General features: G+C 44.0%; 1 protein-coding gene across 2 annotated transcripts; it reads left to right on the forward strand.

Moving 5' to 3' along the window:
• Window positions 1-2,837: 2,837 nt before the first annotated feature.
• Window positions 2,838-17,075, forward strand: panx2 (pannexin 2). 2 transcript variants are annotated; one of them, XM_024398910.2, is made up of 7 exons: window positions 2,838-3,118; window positions 3,203-3,263; window positions 7,717-8,459; window positions 12,997-14,111; window positions 14,854-14,980; window positions 15,214-15,402; window positions 16,214-17,075. In XM_024398910.2, the coding sequence occupies exons 3-7, from the start codon at window positions 8,231-8,233 to the stop codon at window positions 16,522-16,524; spliced, it is 1,971 nt and encodes a 656-aa protein (XP_024254678.1). In that variant the 5' UTR covers window positions 2,838-3,118; window positions 3,203-3,263; window positions 7,717-8,230; the 3' UTR covers window positions 16,525-17,075. The 2 variants fall into 2 exon arrangements, with proteins under 2 accessions (XP_024254678.1, XP_024254679.1); XM_024398911.2 differs by lacking the exon at window positions 3,203-3,263.
• Window positions 17,076-18,477: the final 1,402 nt, after the last annotated feature.

Raw genomic sequence — 18,477 nt, forward strand, 5'->3', positions numbered from 1 at the left:
ATCTGAGGACCCATGCCAAATATTTTCAGTCTCCTGAGGGGGAATATGCGTTGTCATGCCCTCTTCACTACTGTCTTGGTGTGTTGGACCATGATAGTTTGTTGGTGATGTGGACACCAAGGAACATGAATCTCTCAACCTGCTCCACTACAGCCCAGTCGAATAGGGGCGTGCGCTCCCACCTTTTCCTGACGTCCACAATGATCTCCTTTGTCTTGATCATGTTGAGGGAGAGGTTGTTATCCTGGTACCACATGGCCAGGTCTCTGACTTCCTCCCTATAGGCTCATCATTGATCAGGCCTACCACCGTTGTATCGTCAGCAATCTTAATGATGGTGTTGGAGTCATGCTTGGCCACGCAGACATGAGTGAACAGCGATTACAGGAGGGTACTAAGCACGCACCCCTGAGGGGCCCGCGTGTTGAGGATCAGCGTGGCAGATGTGTTGTTGCCTACCCTTACAACCTGGGGGCGGCCCGTCAGGAAGTCCAGGATCCAGATGCAGAGGGAGGTGTTTAGTCTCAGGGTCCTTAGCTTAGTGATGAGATTTGAGGGCACTATGGTGTTGAATGCTGAGCTGTAGTCAATGAACAGCATTATCATGTAGGTGTTCCTTTTGTCCAGGTGGGTGGGGGCAGTGTGGTGTGCAATAGAGATTGCATCATCTGTGGATCTGTTGGGGCGGTATGCAAATTGGACTGGGTCTAGGGTTTCTGGGATGATGGTATTGATGTGAGCCATGACCAGCCTTTCAAAGCACTTAATGGCTACAGACCATGAAGTGCTTTGGGTTGGTGCTAAGGGTCAGTAGTCATTTAAGCAGGTTACCTTGGTGTTCTTGGTTACACGCCAGCACAAGGTGCACCTGTGTAATGATCATGCTGTTTAATCAGCTTCTTGATATGCCACACCTGTCAGGTGGATGGATTATCTTGGCAAATGAGAAATACTCACTAACAGGGATGTAAACAAATTTGTCACAAAATGTTAGAGAAATAAGCTTTTTGTGTGTATGGAACATTTCTGGGATTTTTTATTTCATCTCATGAAACATGGGACCAACACTTTAAATGTTACATTTATATTTTTGTTCGGTATAAATCATAGCCTATGTCCTCTTTGTTGTTTCAGCACCAAAGACAGGGTGCGGGTACGTGAAAGATAGCCTAGCCCATCAAAAGTGCATGCAGATCTCACCAGCAGATCGATCAAAACATAGATGAAACTTTTCTATGTAAATCCAAACCCATAAAAAAGAAGAACATTGCCTCAAGCCACTGCCACTTGTGACAACACATTTGTTTCTTCGGTCACCATTGCGACGCTGCAGTGGCGGAGAGGAAACCCTATATTTGGAAGCAGTCGTGAGGAGCGCCACCTAACCGGCAAAAACCGGCTAGTAATCTAACATGTAGCTGAACGGAGTCTGGAGTGGCCCGCCTTGGCTTCGCTGCGCGTTTTCCGAGCCACTTGCTGGCTTGCTATTGATCTGACCTGTCTTGCCAGAAACTGCCTTCATATAACATCCAGACGTTGTACACCCCTGAGCAAAAACACAGCTGCTGGTGGGGGGCATGATTGGGGTTGAGGCGAGTTATGGCAGAGTGTCCCCTGTCTAGCTGCTGGCTGTTCTCCCACCGGCGCGCTTATGCGATCTGTCCACACAGACCTGCTGAAATGATGAGTCTGGGGGGTTACAATGGCTACATAACAAGGAAAGATTGGTTGACTGACTGACTGATCCGCTCATCCTGAAACGCCAGCCATAGACTGCTCCATACAGTAGCGTAGCCTACCGGTGAATGAGGAAATCCTTAAGGTTGGTGCTATCCGGAATCCTTGGGACGTCCCTACCCTAAACCCTAACCCCCTACCATAACCTTGACCATAACCCTTATCTAACCTTAACCCCGATCTTAAACGTTTGGATAAATTAAATAGCTAAACTAAATGGATAATAAGACGATAGTTGGAGCTGTATTAGATTTCAGGCTCTAATCTTGTCCCATCTTGATACTGTGTCCAGCAATATGGTCAGGTACTGCAAAGAAAGACCTAGCAATGATGCAGCTGGCTCAAAACAGAGCATCACGCCTTGCCCTTTAACTACACATACAGAACTAACATCAACAACATGCATGACAGTCTTTCATGGTTGGTGGTTGAGGAGAAATGGACTACTTCTCTTCTATTATTTTTAAGAAACATGTATGTGTTGAAAATTCCTAACCACTTGTATAATCTATTTGCATGCACTTCAAACAGACATACTGTACATACTCCACCAGACATGCCACTATGGGTTTCTTCACTGTACACAAAACAAAAAAGATAATGCATCGCTAAATTCTGTACAGCGCCATGTTATCATGGAAAGTTCTGCCACCAGATGTTACTTGGGCAGAGAGCAAGTGTATCTTAAAAAAAACAGATAAAAAAACATATTGTATCACAGCGCCTCTCCTCTTTCTAAATATCGAATTTAACTGTACTGTATATAATAATATGAATATAGGAATTGTGTGTAAATAGTATTTTTGTTGTTTCTTGGTGTCTTTCCAATATATAACTCTTATTTGTTTTAAATATTTTGAATTTAATTTAATATCTTATGTTGTCGTGTCTATAATTTACTTTGTCATATATTTATAGCCTACGTTTTATGTGGAACCCATGAAGAGTAGCTGCTGCATGTGCTTTAGCTAATGGGGACCCTAATAAATGAGACTAAACTTAACTATTTTAAATTTAAACTTCACTGGGGTGACGTCAGAGTTTGGACGGCCCAAGGATCCCATTTAGAGTACATCCAAGGTTTCGCGCTTGTTTCCCTATCTGAAGATCACAACCCGTTGTCCGGGTTTTCACAACACAGTCAAATATACATCTAAATCAGTATTTTATCGTTTCAATTTGGGCAAGGGGCGTGGAAGCAATAATTAGTTGAATCCTAATGCATTATTGCGTCTTTGGTTCTGAAGAGAGGAGAGACAAAACCGGGAGGGGAGGGTGAGGAGGGGTAAAGGCGGAACAAACCGGTGTGCCCTGATAGACGCTGTAGCGGCTCGCCCGCACTGCAGATTAACTCTTAGCAGGCCGAGGATGCACAGGACCGGTGAGTACATTATTTCCTCTCTTTGTGTAAATGAGCGAATTTGAATCCACAGTAAATTCTCGGGCTGATATATTTTCCTTATAGATGGACGCTGAATTTCCTGTGCCTGTCACCAATATGGACAGGTGGACTGCAGCTAATACAGGTAGCCTATTGAATCTCACAGAGCTGAAAGTCTAGTACGAGTCCTTACTACACCCTTCTCAGACTCACACTCAGCTCTTCAGCATCCCATCTACATTTCAGGAGCTGTCCACCGCTCCACGCTGAAACGGCGTGATTTATAGCAAGCAGTGTTTCGTGTACTGCTCCTTTGATGTAAAGTAGCCAATAGCCTGTGGAGGACTAGTCAAACCAACAGTGCGGCATGTTTGAGAATGACTCTTGGGAAATGTCACTAGACTAGTAGAGGAAACCCTGTAATATCATATTATAGCCAGTAAGTAGCATATAAATATAACCACGATGGCTTCATTGTTATGTTATTGGAGCCTTTCGTTTAGCAAGGGAGTTGCATTTGGTGTAGTAGGGGTAGCCTAATCGCTATTGTTTGCAGGGATAACTATCTTTTTAAGTTGGCTCAACCTGTTATTTGTGCACTTGAAGAATGCTAGCCTATAACAGATTGAATTGGTGTTATACTGCAGACATTGTTGACCTAAGATTACACCATTCCCACTTTATGACAACTTTATGACAAGAGTAGCTTGTTCTTTTTGGAAGGAGGCCAATCTATAAATTGAGGATCACACTCGGAATGGATGTTCACTAATGCTCAAAATGAGGAGGACCGGTGAGAGTACTTGAAAGATCACACAGTTCCACTCACTTTCCTTTAAAACATACAGTGAATTGTGTTAACTGCTTCAGCAAAAGTGAGTCTACACCAGCAGCGACTGTCTATAAAACAGGGACAGCCATAACCAAACATGTGGTTTACAGTAGCTAGTGAATGTGGGCATCCCTTTAAAAAAATGTTCAACTGTGGGGCATAAACTGTTGTAGGACTTTTGCCAAGGGCTCACCACTGCCAGAAGCTGAGTGTTTGAAATGTGATATTGTCCCCGACAAGACTACATTGATTTACAATTGGCAACTGTTGGTTGTAAACCAGATATTTGGACTTGTGGGACAAACATTTACAAGAATCATCAGGTCATAAATGTGGCCTACACCAGTAGCCTAAAGAAAATACTGTTTTATTTTTTTGTGCCCAAGTTGAAGCAGCCCTTTCACCTCTGTCTCAGGGCTTTCTCTTCCGTGATCCAAGGGTCCCACAAAGAGGGTCCCACTGCATCTTCGCTCCGGGGTGAAGTTTCCTCTAGTAGGTACAGATCTAAGATCAACTTCCTGTCCCCCAATCCTAACCTTAACTATTAGTTGGGAAAATGCTAAACTGACCCCAGATCTGCGTCTAGAGGCAACTTCACCTTACACCTGTATCTTCAAAATGAGTAAAAGCGTGTTATCTATTCATCCTTACAAGTCAGCACTGTCGCTACCCATGACTAATGTTTCATTACTGGCAGCTTGACAAGTTGACAGTTTATCTCACAGTGATTTATTTCAGATACTTTTACAGTAAATGAACTTCATTCTATTCTACATATTGCAGTATGTTACGCTCTGATACATTCCATTCGTCATCATAAATTGTATCATGCATACGCTGAGAAATGTAACGCTTCATAGCATTCAACAGTAAAAAAGTAGAAACGCTATTATTGGAGGGCATAATAGAGCAGAATTCTATGAAAACCAAATTGTTATAATATTAATGATTGGTCTCAGCTAGGGGCAGGGAGGGGAGGGTCCGGGAAGCCATTTTATGGAGTAAGTCATGATTCAAACAATCCAGTTAGTAGACATGTTTCCCGTCCCTCTGTCCTTGCACAATATAATCATTACAGTCTCTCTTCCCCTCTATCTGCAGAATGAATGGGCAAGCTTCTGTGTGAATGATGAGAAAGAGATGGAAAGAGAGGTAGAGAAAGTAAGATGGAGAGAAAGAGAGGGGAGGGGTGTTTGCGGTGGGGTGAGCCGGGACAATGTGATCGCAATCCTCTCGAAGGACATTCACGTAACCTTCCTGTAGTGTGCATGCAGCAGCAGCAACCCCCTCCTCACTTGCAGAGTGCAGCAGTGGCAATGGGGCGCACACAAACACATGCATACACACACACACCTGCACACACGCACACCTGCACACACACACACACCTGCACACACACACGCACACCTGCACACACACACACACAGCATTAAGAGGCATCCCTGACAGGTGTCCTGGAGTCTGACATTTGACATCCACAGGTTGGACATAGTGTTCAATAAAGATAATGCCTCACAGCTCCAGGGGGAATAATTTCAAATCAAAGTTTATTCGTCACGTACACAGAATTGCAGATGTTATTGCAGGTGCAGCGAAATGCTTGTGTTTCTGGCTCCAACAGTGCAGTAATACCTAGCAATTAAAAAATACATACCAATAAATAATGAAATAACAAAACACACGTAAAAATAAGTTATGTAGTATGAGTGACTAGAATATCACATATACATATAAAGTGGAAGAAAGTATGTAAACATTATTAAAGTGACCAGTGTTCTCTATGTACATAGGGCAGCAGTCTCTAAGGGGCAGGGTAGAATACCTGCTGGTAGCCGGCTAGAATAGTGACTAAGGTTCAGGGGAGGGTACTGGACGTAGATAGAAGCTGTTTCTCAGTCGCTCTGTCCCAGCTTTGATGCACCTGCACTGTCTCCTCCTTCTGGGTGGCAGCAGGGTGAACAGGCCGTGGCTCGGGTTGCTGATGTCCTTGATGACCGCCGTACCAGGCGGTGATCCAGCCCGACAAGATGTTCTCAGTGGTGCATCTGTAAAAGTTTGAGTGTCTAAGAGGCCAAGCCAAATTTTTTCAGCCTCCTGAGGTTGAAGAGGTGCTGTTGCACCTTCGTCACCACGCTGTCTGTGTGAAAAGGAACCATTTCAGGTTGTCATTGATGTGCACACCGAGGAACTTGAAGCTTTTGACTCTATCCGCTACGGCCCCCTCGATGTGCATGGGAGTTTGCTCTCTCTGAATGACCAGAATATGAGCATATGTCATATGACAAACAATAACATGATATAAATCGCAATCTGATAATATTGATTGACATATATATATATACAAAAATAATCATTTTTTTTTGTTTGGGAATAAACAAATGCCCTTGTACTCGGCAGTGCAGAAAAGCTTTGTAAGGCTTTCCAAGGTCCTCTTTCTCATCATAGAGGGTGACTTTGCCCTTCAGACTACTGAGCTATTTACAGACTACTTTTTTCAAATTCTCTAAAAGGTTTACAGCTGCATCATTGAGAGCATCTTGACTGGCTTCATCACTGCTTGGTGTGGCAACAGCACCACCCTTGATCGCATGGGGCTACAGAGGGTGCTACGCACAGCCAAGTACATCACTGGGGCCGAGCTCCCTGCCATCCAGGACCTCTATATCAGGCGGTGTGAAAGGAAGGCCCGGAATATTGTTAAAGACTCTAGCCACCCAAACCATAGACTGTTCTCTCTGCCACTGCATGGCAAGCAGTAGCGGTGCATGAAGTCTGACACCAACAGGCTCCCAAGCCATAGGACTGCTAACTAGCTAACAAAATGTCTTCTCGGACTATCTTGAGTTGACCCTTGTACACACACAAACACAAACACACACACACACACACACACACACACACACTCACTCACACTCACACACAAACTCACACACTCACTTCATTTGCTCACACACACATAACATGCACACACATTTATACTGAGTCTGCACACATTCACACACACACTCACATACAATCATCATATACGCTGCTGCTACTCTGTTTATCACATATACCTGATGCCTATTCACCTTACCCCCTATACATACATTATCTACCTATATCACTCCAGTATCCCTGCACATTGTAAATATGATCTTGGAACAGACCCTGTATATAGCTTACTTATTTCTTCAGTTTTTTTGTTCTACCTTATGTTATGTTTAGTACTACATTGATATTGATTACTGCATTGTTGGGTTTAGAGCTTGCTAGAAAGGCATTTCACTGTACTTGAGCCCCCAATACTACCGAGTGGGTATTTAAGGCACATAGCCACACAAGGTGACACATAGTAATACTAGTATTTATATCATATAGATAATATGGCTCCCAAGTGGCGCAGCAGGCTAAGGTACTACATTTCAGTACAAGAGGTGTCACTGTTTCACATCCGGCTGTGATTGGAAGTCCCATTGGGCGGAGCACAATTGGTCCAGGGTAGGCTGTTTTTGTCAATAAGAATTTGTTCTTTAACTGACTTGGCTGGTTAAATTTAAAAAATATATATGGATGAACACTGGATGAGACAGCCTTTCAGTTAATTGCCAAATGGTGTACCTGTGTGCTTCTCTAATTATAGAGATTATCCTAACCAGATAACTTACTTCAACTCTTTTTAATGTTCACTAAGCTTGTGTTTTATCTTTTCAGTCTCTTTTTGGAAAAAAAAAGGCCAACATTTTGTATGTTTAAATCAAACTAATTGCCAATCTGTCTTTCACAGGAAGAAGGACAGGAGGTATCCCTGTTTCTCTGGGCACGGTACAAACGTACAAACTCATCTGCGAGGAACCACACTCTGAGAACCGAGAGAAAGATCATATGTCCTCTCTTCAACCTGACACACTGTGTGTGGACAAAAGCACAGAATGTACACAGCACAACTGGAACACACTGAAAACCACTGACTGAACCTAACGTCCTTCCTCAATGTTGGAAGAGACAGTCAGAGAGCGTTGTTTGTCCCACTCACTCTCAGTGAACATACCCCAGACTGTCCTGTGTGAGTAAAGGTAGCTAGGAGGACGGGGCAAAAGGTGGGAGGTCCCACTCATAGTCAGTGAAGATCCCAAGACACCCAAGAGACTATCCATCAAGACCCAGCCATTACTGACTTTACATAGCCTCATAACCAGGTCTGGCCCGGAGACAGCCAGTCCTGTGTGTGTGGAAGTAGCCCAGTGTGTGTGGGTGGAGGTAGCTAGGAGGAGGGGGCGCCAGTTGTCTTCTCAGGCCGGATGCAGAACATCCTTGAGCAGAACTTAGACATGGCCACGGCTCTGCTGGCGGGGGAGAAGCTGAAGGAGCTGATTCTGCCTGGCTCTTCCCAGGATGAGAAGGGAGGCATGCTGGCCGGCCTCATGGTCCAGCTCAAACTAGAGCTACCATTTGACCGCGTCGTCACCATCGGCACCGTCATTATCCCCATCCTGCTTGTCACACTCGTCTTCACAAGGAATTTCGCAGGTCAGTGGGTCGGCCAGACGGCAGATCTGGGTTCAAATACTATTTGAAGCCATTTGAAATACTGTGCTTGATTGAGCTTGTCTGTGGTAATTGAACCAGTAGAATAGTTGCAACAGTACAAACCCCACCCATTTGGCACAGCAGGCAGACCAGAGCAAACGCTAATAGCATTTAAGATTTAGAGTAGTATTTGAACCCAGGTCTGGCAGAGTGCCCATAGAGGGGTCTGTGACCGTGCTGTGCTGCAAACCCCAAACACACACAGCAGGCTGGGAACGTTCTGTCCTAATGTGTTGTTGTTGACTCATCACATCAGCCTCTCACTTAACACTGAACCAGAGCACAGATACTGTAGTAGTCAGCTGTAGTAGCTTCATGTTATTCATGCTATGACATTGGTATATAGAAAAAACAACAACAAAGGTTGCACTCACAGACAAAGCCCCAACAACATTGGCATTCAGAATGTCTAACATGCAAGGGTGCTCTATGTTATTTTTATCAGAATGATTGAACACCATAGAGAGACCTGGGGAGTTGAGGGTTAGTATGCAATGTATTTGGTGTTTGATGTGAGAAAGATCAGTGCAGACATTAGGCTGGGCCACTCTGGTGAACAGAGAGGGAGAGGAGAGGAAGGTGGGGGCGTAGCTTAATGCTGAGTCAGGCTGTCTGCATAGCAGCACCAACCAGCTGTGACTGAGCATTTCACATAGTGTTGGGCGGAGCCCATTTCTGCATTTTCCTCACTGCTCCTCCCCAAAACTCGAAAACATGGGTCACCCATAGGACTCATTCGATAGGCCGCACACACATCTGAAGTGCCATGGCAGCAACCGATGACAGCAGTGTAATGTGCACAATATTACATTTAAGTACAAAGCAATACTTATTGTATTGATGTCCTTGGTTAGTGCCCTCAAATTGTACACACTTATTGTATTGATGTACTTGGTTAGTGCCCTCAAATTGTACACACTTATTGTATTGATGTACTTGGTTAGTGCCCTCAAATTGTACACACTTATTGTATTGATGTACTTGGTTAGTGCCCTCAAATTGTACACACTTATTGTATTGATGTACTTGGTTAGTGCCCTCAAATTGTGCACATTCTGGTGGATTTAACTCTCCTAATATAGGTGGAAGAACAATAAAGAACAATAAAATAAAAGTTGTCAAGCCTGAAAAACAGCCTTTTCACAGACACAGTACTCGTCCCCCAGCCACCTGACTCAGCGCTCTGCACTCAGTGTGCAATGTTGTCATGCTCGGTCCAACACTCATTAAATGAAAGTCACAAGTGCGCCTCAGGGACAGATCTGCCCCTGAACCACCCAGACCTTGGCAGTCGGCAGCCGGCAGCCGAATGGCCTTGCTGCTACCGTGCTCAGCATAACAGGGAAAGAGTGGATGGAATACAAGTGTGGCTTGAAGTGATGCCTCCTCCTCAGTCTCCTCTGCATTCGGTTTTATACCATGAATCAGCACTATCAAATCAAATTGTATTGGTCACATACACATATTTAGCAGATGTTATTGTGGGTGTAGCTAAATGCTTGTGTTCCTAGCTCCAACAGTGCAGTAATATCTAACAATTGACAAGATTACACACAAATCTAAAAGTAAAATAATGGAATTAAGAAATACATAAATATTAGGACGAGCAATGTCTTAGTGGCATTGACTAAAATACAGTAGAATAGAATACAGTATATAATATGAAATGAGTAAAGCTGTATGTGAACATTATTTTAAGTGAGTAGTGTTCTATTATTAAAGTGACCAGTTATTCCATGTCTATGTATATAGGGCAGCAGCCTCTAAGGTGCAGGGTTGAGTAACCGGGTGGTAGCCGGTTAATGATGGCTATTTAACAGTCTGATGGCCTTGAGATACTAGCTGATTTTCAGTCTCTCGGTCCCAGCTTTGATGCACCTGTACTGACCTCTCCTTCTGGATGATAGCGGGGTGAACAGGCCGTGACTCGGGTGGTTGCTGTCCTTGATGATCTTTTTGGCCTTCCTGTGACATCTGGAGAGCCCTGCTGTTGCAGACGGTGCAGTTGCCATGCCAGGTGGTGATACAGCCCAACAGGATGCTCTCAATTGTGCATCAGTAAAAGTTTGTGAGGGTCTTAGGGGCCAAGACAAATTTCTTCAGCCTCCTGAGGTTGAAGAGGCACTGTTGCGTCTTCTTCACCACACTGTCTGTGTGGGTGGACCATTTCAGATCATCAGTGATCTGTATGGCGAGGAAATTGAAGCTTTCCACCTTCTCCACTGCAGTCCAGTCAATGTGGATACGGGTGTGATTCCTCTGCTTTTTCCTGAAGTACACGATTGTTGACATTGAGGGAGAGGTTATTTTCCTTGCACCTCTCTGTAGGCTGTCTCATCATTGTTGCTTATCAGGCCTACTATGGTTGAGTCGTCTGCAAACTTGATGATTGAGTTGGAGACGTGTGTGGCCACGCAGTCATGGGTGAACAGGGAGTACAGGAGGTGGCTGAGTACACACCCTTGTGGGGCCCCTGTGTTGAGGATCAGTGAAGTGGAGGTGTTGTTTCCTACCTTCACCACCTGGGGGCGGCCCTTCAGGAAGTTCAGGACCCAGTTAGACAGGACCGGATTCAGACCCAGGGCCCTGAGCTGAATGAGGAGCTTGGAGGGTACTGTGGTCTGTATCAGATGGACGAGGCGATCCTTGTCTTCCAGGGATGAATGAAACCTGAGAGCTCTTCAGACATACAGTACCAGTCAACAGTTTGGACACACTTACTCATTCCAGGGTTTTTCTTTATTTTTACTGTTTTCTCCATTGTACAATAATAGCGAAGAAATCAAAACTATGAAATAACACATATGGGATCATGTAGTAACCGAACAAGTGATACACAAATCAAAATATATTTTATATTGGAGATTCTCCTTTGCCTTGATGACAGCTTTGCACACTCTTGGCATTCTCTCAACCAGCTTCATGAGGTAGTCACCTGGAATGCATTTCAATTAACAGGTGTGCCTTGCTAAAAGTACATTTGTGGAATTTCTTTCCTTCTTAATGCATTTGAGCCAATCAGTTTTGTTGTGACAAGGTAGGGGTGATATATAGAAGATAGCCTTATTTGGTAAAAGACCAAGTCCATATTATTGCAAGAACAGGTCAAATATGCAAAGAGAAATGACAGTCCATTTTTACTTTAAGACATGAAGGTCAGTCAATCCTGGAAAATGGCAAGAACTTTAAAAGGTTATTCAAGTGCAGTCACAAACACCAAGCACTATGATGAAACTGGCTGTCATGAGGACCGCCACTGGAAAGATAGACCCAGAGTTACCTCTGCTGTAGAGGATACGTTCATTAGAGGTAACTGCACCTTAGATTGCATCCCAAATAAATGCTTCACAGAGTTCAAGTAACAGATACATCTCAACATAAACTGTTTAGAGGAGACTGTGTAAATCAGGCCTTCATGATCAAATTGCTGCAAAGAAACCACTACTAAAGGACACCAATAATAATAAGAGACTTGATTGGGCCAAGAAACATGAGCAATGGACATTAGACTGGTAGAAATCTGTCATTTGGTCTGATGAGTCCAAATCTGAGATTTTTTTTCCAACTGCCGTGTCTTTGTGAGAAGCAGAGTAGGTGAACGGATGATCTCTGCATGTGTGGTTCCCACCGTAAAGCATGGAAGAGGAGGTGTGATGGTGTGGGGTGCTTTGCTGGTGACATTGTTTAGAATTCAAGGCACACTTAACCAGCATGGTTACCATAGCATTCTGCAGCGATACGCCATCCCATCTGGTATGCGCTTAGTGGGACTATTATTTGTTTTTCAACAGGACAATGACTCAACACACCTCCAGGCTGTGTGAGGGCTATTTGACCAAGAAGGAGATTGATGGAGTGCTGCATCAGATGACCTGGCCTCCACAATCACCTGAGCTCTACCCAATTGAGATGGTTTGGGATGAGTTGGAACGCAGAGGGAAGGAAAAGCAGGCAACAAGTGCTCAGCATATGTGGGAACTCCTTCAAGACCGTTGGAAAAGCATTCCAGGTGAAGCTGGTTGAGAGAATGCCAAGATTGTGCAAATCTGTCATCAAGTCAAAGGGTGGCTACTTTGAAGAATCTGAAATATAACAAATATTTTGATTTGTTTAACACGTTTTTGGTTAGTACATGATTCCATATGTGTTATTTCATAGTTTTCATGTCTTCCCTATTTTTCTACAATGTAGAAAATAGCAAAAATAAAGAAAACCCTTGAATGAGTAGGTGTGTCCAAACTTTTGACTGGTACTGTATGATGAAATGGATCAATGCTATTTCCCCCCCACATAAGAAACATCAATAGAATGAACATTATTCTTATAAGGACTGACAGTAAAAAGTTTGGCAATTCAATTGAACTAATTGTATATTCATTTCATTCACTTACTGTAGAGATGACAAACGTCCATAAACATCAGTCATGTTGTAATGTCTCATTATGACGACTAATTCTCTCCATCTTTTCCCTCTCAGAGGAGTCAATCTACTGCTACACACCTCACAACTTCACCCGTGACCAGGCCCTGTACGCGCGAGGCTACTGTTGGACAGAGCTGCATGACGCCGTACCCGGGGTGGAGCCTGAACTTCGACCTTCGCTGTTCGAGCACAAGTTCCTGCCCTATGCTCTGCTGGCCTTTGCTGGCATCATGTACATCCCTGCTCTCGGCTGGGAATTCATGGCCTCCACAAGACTTACCTCCGAGCTCAACTTTCTGCTTCACGAGATAGACAACTGCTACCACCGGGCGGCCGAGGGCCGGGCCCCTAAAATCGAGAAGCAGATCCAGTCTAAAGGACCGGGTATCACTGAGAAAGAGAGACGTGAGATCATTGAGAATGCGGAGAAGGAGAAGAGCCCCGAGCAGAACCTGTTTGAGAAGTACCTGGAGAGACGAGGCCAGAGCAACTTCCTGGCCAAGCTGTACCTGGGGCGCCACCTGGCCATCATCTGCCTCAGCTCCATCCCCATCTCCTACCTGAGCGCCTACTGGCACCGCCAGCGCCAGAACGAGTTCAGCTGTGCCCTGGGGGAGCCTCCAGACACCAGCAGCATCCCAGAGCTGAGGCTCAGCGTCAACTGCAAACTGCCGGCCGTGCAGCTGCAGAGGATCATGGCCGCCGTGGACATCGCCCTGCTGAGCACCATGAACCTCGTCATCCTGGTCAACCTGCTGCACCTGTTTGTGGTGCGCAAGTCCAACTTTGTGTTCGACAAACTGCACAAGGTGGGCATCAAGACGCGGAGGCGCTGGCAGAAGTCCCAGTTCTGCGACATCAACATTCTGGCCATGTTCTGTAACGAGAACCGTGACCACATTAAGTCACTCAACCGCCTGGACTTCATCACCAATGAGAGCGACCTCATGTATGACAACGTGGTGAGGCAGCTGCTGGCCGCGCTGGCCCAGTCTAACCAAGATGTCACGCCCACAGTGAGGGACTCAGGCATCCAGACCCTAGATCCCAATATGGACCCCTCTCTCCTGGGGGTAGGGGAGCTGGGAGGGGAGCCACTGGTCATCAAACGACCACGCAAGAAGATGAAGTGGATCCCCAGCTCCAACCCTCTCCCGCAGCCCTTTAAGGTAGGACCCCATACACTAGGCCTAAATGTTGCCTGTCAAAGGTCTGCATATTTTGGCCACTTATAATAGGCTGGAAACACTATATGTTTGTCTAAAGGTAAATTACACCTAGTAAGTTTATTTATTTTATGACTAATTACCACGAAAAGAAAAGAGAAGATTCCAGATTTTAGACCCAAATTAGCTTGTTAATCTTGTAACTTGCCTGGCCTCAAGATACCTGTGAATTTCCTTCAGGTTAATACCGGAGGATAATAATGTAAATTAATATAAGCCGTAAAATAGTCTTCACCCACTGTGCTGAAAAACCAAAGTACCACTTACTGTACAGTGGGTTGTACTCAGTGGACCAGGGCAATATCAGCGATATTCTTATCAGCGTTTATTGTGAAGACTTGACATGGGCCTTTTCCGATTGAAAGGCCCATAGATAAATTAGGCTCTCAGCAAGAGATGTGTACTCAATTAGAACTCTCTAAAGGCAGAGAACCTAATCGGTTTCAATCAGAACTACCAATGTTATATCTGTTAAAGGGATTGTTCACTTTTTAAGTTAGAGCTTTTTTGCTAATTTATTAGGGTGATGTCATTTCCTCCAAATTGTTTTTAAGTTTGTTAAAACCTGAGGTAACCCTTACTAAGTCGGGGAAAACCTTAGGTAAGGAAAAAAAAGTGAACTATACCTTTAATAATCTATTCCTACTTGGGATAATTGTACTAATTGTCCATGTCCATTGTGAAGGAACCTCTGACAATGACGCGTTTGGAGAACAGCGTTAAGCCTGAGAAGCCCAAACTGGTGAGGAGGAAAACAGTGGCAGAGAGCTACGTCGCTCCTTTAAGCAAGAGCACACAGTACTCTGCTAAAGGTACTGTACTGAGAGCAGTGACATTACTGTAGAAAATTAGGGTAAATGAAGGTAACGTTTATGGTTACTCAGAATTTTGCTATAGGACTCTGTATATTTGACTAAAATATTTGCTTCTGGAATGTCACATGCTCATGTTCATAAAGTTGTGCAATTTGTGCACGATTCAGTCCCACTGTTGTGTTCCATCTCCGCTGACCATATCTGTTGAATCTGTTGAATGCCGACTGCAGATATGAGCACGCTGGAGAAGAAGCATAGTCGCAACTTTTCCCTGGATGTCCACCCGTACATGCTGACCATCCGTAAGCCCACCAAAGTAGAGACAGTCAGCGCAGAGCCTCTACCCCCAGACCACACCCTGGACTCGGTGTTCATTGAGGGCACACACACCATTGTCCATGTCTCCGCTTCTATCACAGGTAAGATTGCCATGCCTAATCTCAGGAGGGATCTGTCACCAAGGCAACCAAACCATATTCTATATATACTCCTGTGTCCTCTGATTCTGGTTGATGTTTTAGATCAAGGAGAAAAAGGTGAAAAATAGCCCACTAACAGAACACTTCACTTAATGGAATGGTGAGGTTTATTTGCAATATATAGAACCCAGAGTTTTTCATTACCAATTAATCCTTATAAGCTACACCAAGATTGCCCAACTGGCGACCCACGGGTGATTTTACTTGGCCCCTCAAGTTTTCTGAGCAAAAACTTCAATAAATAATAATAATAATGGTGTGCATAATTTTCATTGTTGGACATAAGACTGTAAAAACACCAGGAAATCAGTGATTTTAATCTTAGAAACCTGTGAAATCAGTGATTGTATACAAATGTAAGCAAGGTTTGAGTTGGTTATGTGTTAGTCAAACATATCTGTTTGGGCTTCTTGCGGTCAATTGGCCCACGGTTGAATGTAGTTGATGATCCCTGGGCTACACTCTGAGAAAAAAGGGTTCAAAAGGGTTCTTTGGCTGTCCCCCATAGGATAATATCCCTTTTAGGTTCCAGATTGAAACCTTTTTTTTAACCTGGAACCAAAGGGGTTCCTCAAAGTGTTCTCCTATGGGGACAGCTGAAGAACCCTTTTAAGTTCTAGATCACACCTTTTTTTCTAAGAGTGTACAAGTAGGCTATAACTAGGGTCTAATGTTTTTCCGGGTTAGGTCATGTGGTCTGGAAAAATTCTGGGCCTGTGTACCGTTCTGTTTTCTCTCTCTCTCTCTTTAGAAAAGAAAGATCGCACTCCAGAATCCACCAACACAGTCTTCTCTACAATGACCGTCCCCACCAGCACCTATATGAACGGTGCCACTCCCAGCCCTAACCCACCATTTCTTGCTGACCGCCACCTTATAGAACCCCTGATCGAGCAAGAGGAGCCTGAAGATGCCCAGCCTGCAGTCTTCACTCGGATCCCTCCCCACCAGCTGCTCAGTATGCATCAGCTACTCAGTATGGAGGAAGAGGAGGCTAGAGGCCAGGGGGCCAGACTGTCTGAGAGACCCGGGGGGGAACTGATCTCTGCTGGGGAGTGTTGAGGAGGAGACACACACATCCCATCCCACCTATAGCCAAAAACCACATTGTCCCCCTAACCCCTAGTTATGCTGTGCTCATACCTCACTACTCCTCTGGTGAAGGTACTGATTGCGAGTGCTGATGGTGCTGAACCAGAATTTTTAGCTGGAGTGTTGAAGATTTAACGAGAAGGAGCATAAGAGAGGATAGTGGTTCAATGTGTTCTGATCTACACATAGTCATCTGACTGCTGTTACTCTCTCCACACATGAAGACTTCGGTGAAATGCACACAGGAGCATTACCTTTGTAGATCCTGCACAGTTGAATGGAGCATTTGTTGGTCATGTTCTTGACTTGGAGAGGAAGCAGCTCTTAATGAAAAAGATAAGAAAGAGAATAGGGAAGACATACGGTTTGAAGCCTTTTAAACACATTTTAGAAAAGCACACAATCTATAGTCCATTCGGAAAGTAATCAGGGCCCTTCAATTTTTCCACATTTTGTTACGTTACAGCCTTATTCTAAAATGGATTAAATAGTTTTTTCCCCATCAATCAACACACAATACCACATAATGACTAAGCAAAAACAGTTTTTTTTACATTTTTGCAAATGTATAAAAAAAAATTATAATGAAATATCACATTTATGTACACTACCGCTCAAAAGTTTGTGGTCACTTAGAAATTTCATTGTTTTTGAAAGAAAAGCACATTTTTTTGTCCATTAAAATAAGATCACATTGATCAGAAATACAGTGTAGACATTGTTAATGTTGTAAATCACACCTGACTATTGACTATTGTAGCTATTGTAGCTAATGACTATTGTAGCTGGAAACGGCTGATTTTTAATGGAATATCTACAGTTGAAGTCGGAGGTTTACATACACCTTAGCCAAATACATTTAAACTCAGTTTTTCACAATTCCTGACATTTAATCCCGGTAAAAATTCCCTGTTTTAGGTCAGTTAGGATCACCACTTTATTTTAAGAATGTGAAATGTCAGAATAATAGTTGAGTGATTTATTTCAGCTTTTATTTATTTCATCACATTCCCAATGGGTCAGAAGTTTACATACACTCAATTAGTATTTGGTAGCATTGCCTTTAAATTGTTTAACTTGGGTCAAAGTTTCGGGTAGCCTTCCACAAGCTTCCAACAATAAGTTGGACGAATTTTGTCCCATTCCTCCTGACAGAGCTGGTGTAACTGAGTCAGGTTTGTAGGCCTCCTTGCTCACACACGCTTTTTCAGTTCTGCCCACAAATTTTCTATAGGATTGAGGTCAAGGCTTTGTGATGGCCACTCCAATACCTTGACTTTGTTGTCCTTAAGCCATTTTGCCACAACTTTAGAAGTATGCTTGGGGTCATTGTCCATTTGGAAGACCCATTTGCAACCAAGCTTTAACTTCCTGACTGATGTTGCTTCAATATATTCATATACTTTTCCTTTCTTATGATGCCATCTATTTTGTGAAGTGCATCAGCTCATCCTGCAGTAAAGCACCCCCACCACATGATGCTGCCACCCCCATGTTTCACTGTTGGGATGGTGTTCTTCGGCTTGCAAGCCTCCCCCTTTTTCCTCCAAACATAACGATGGTCGTTATGGCCAAACAGTTCTATTTTTGAGTCATCAGACCAGAGGACATTTCTCCAAAAAGTACGCTCTTTGTCCCCATGTGCAGTTGCAAACCGTAGTCTGACTTTTTTATGGTAGTTTTGGAGCAGTGGATTCTTCCTTGCTGAGTGGCCTTTCAGGTTATGTCGATATAGGACTCGTTTTACTGTGGATATAGATACTTTTGTACCCGTTTCCTCCAGCATCTTCACAAGGTCCTTTGTTCTGGGATTGATTTTCACTTTTTGCACCAAAGTACATTCATCTCTAGGAGACAGAACGCGTCTCCTTCCTGAGTGGTATGATGGCTTCGTGGTCCCATGGTGTTTATACTTGCGTACTA

This window comes from Oncorhynchus tshawytscha, linkage group LG06 (assembly GCF_018296145.1).
Source record: "Oncorhynchus tshawytscha isolate Ot180627B linkage group LG06, Otsh_v2.0, whole genome shotgun sequence".
NCBI lineage: Eukaryota > Metazoa > Chordata > Actinopteri > Salmoniformes > Salmonidae > Oncorhynchus > Oncorhynchus tshawytscha.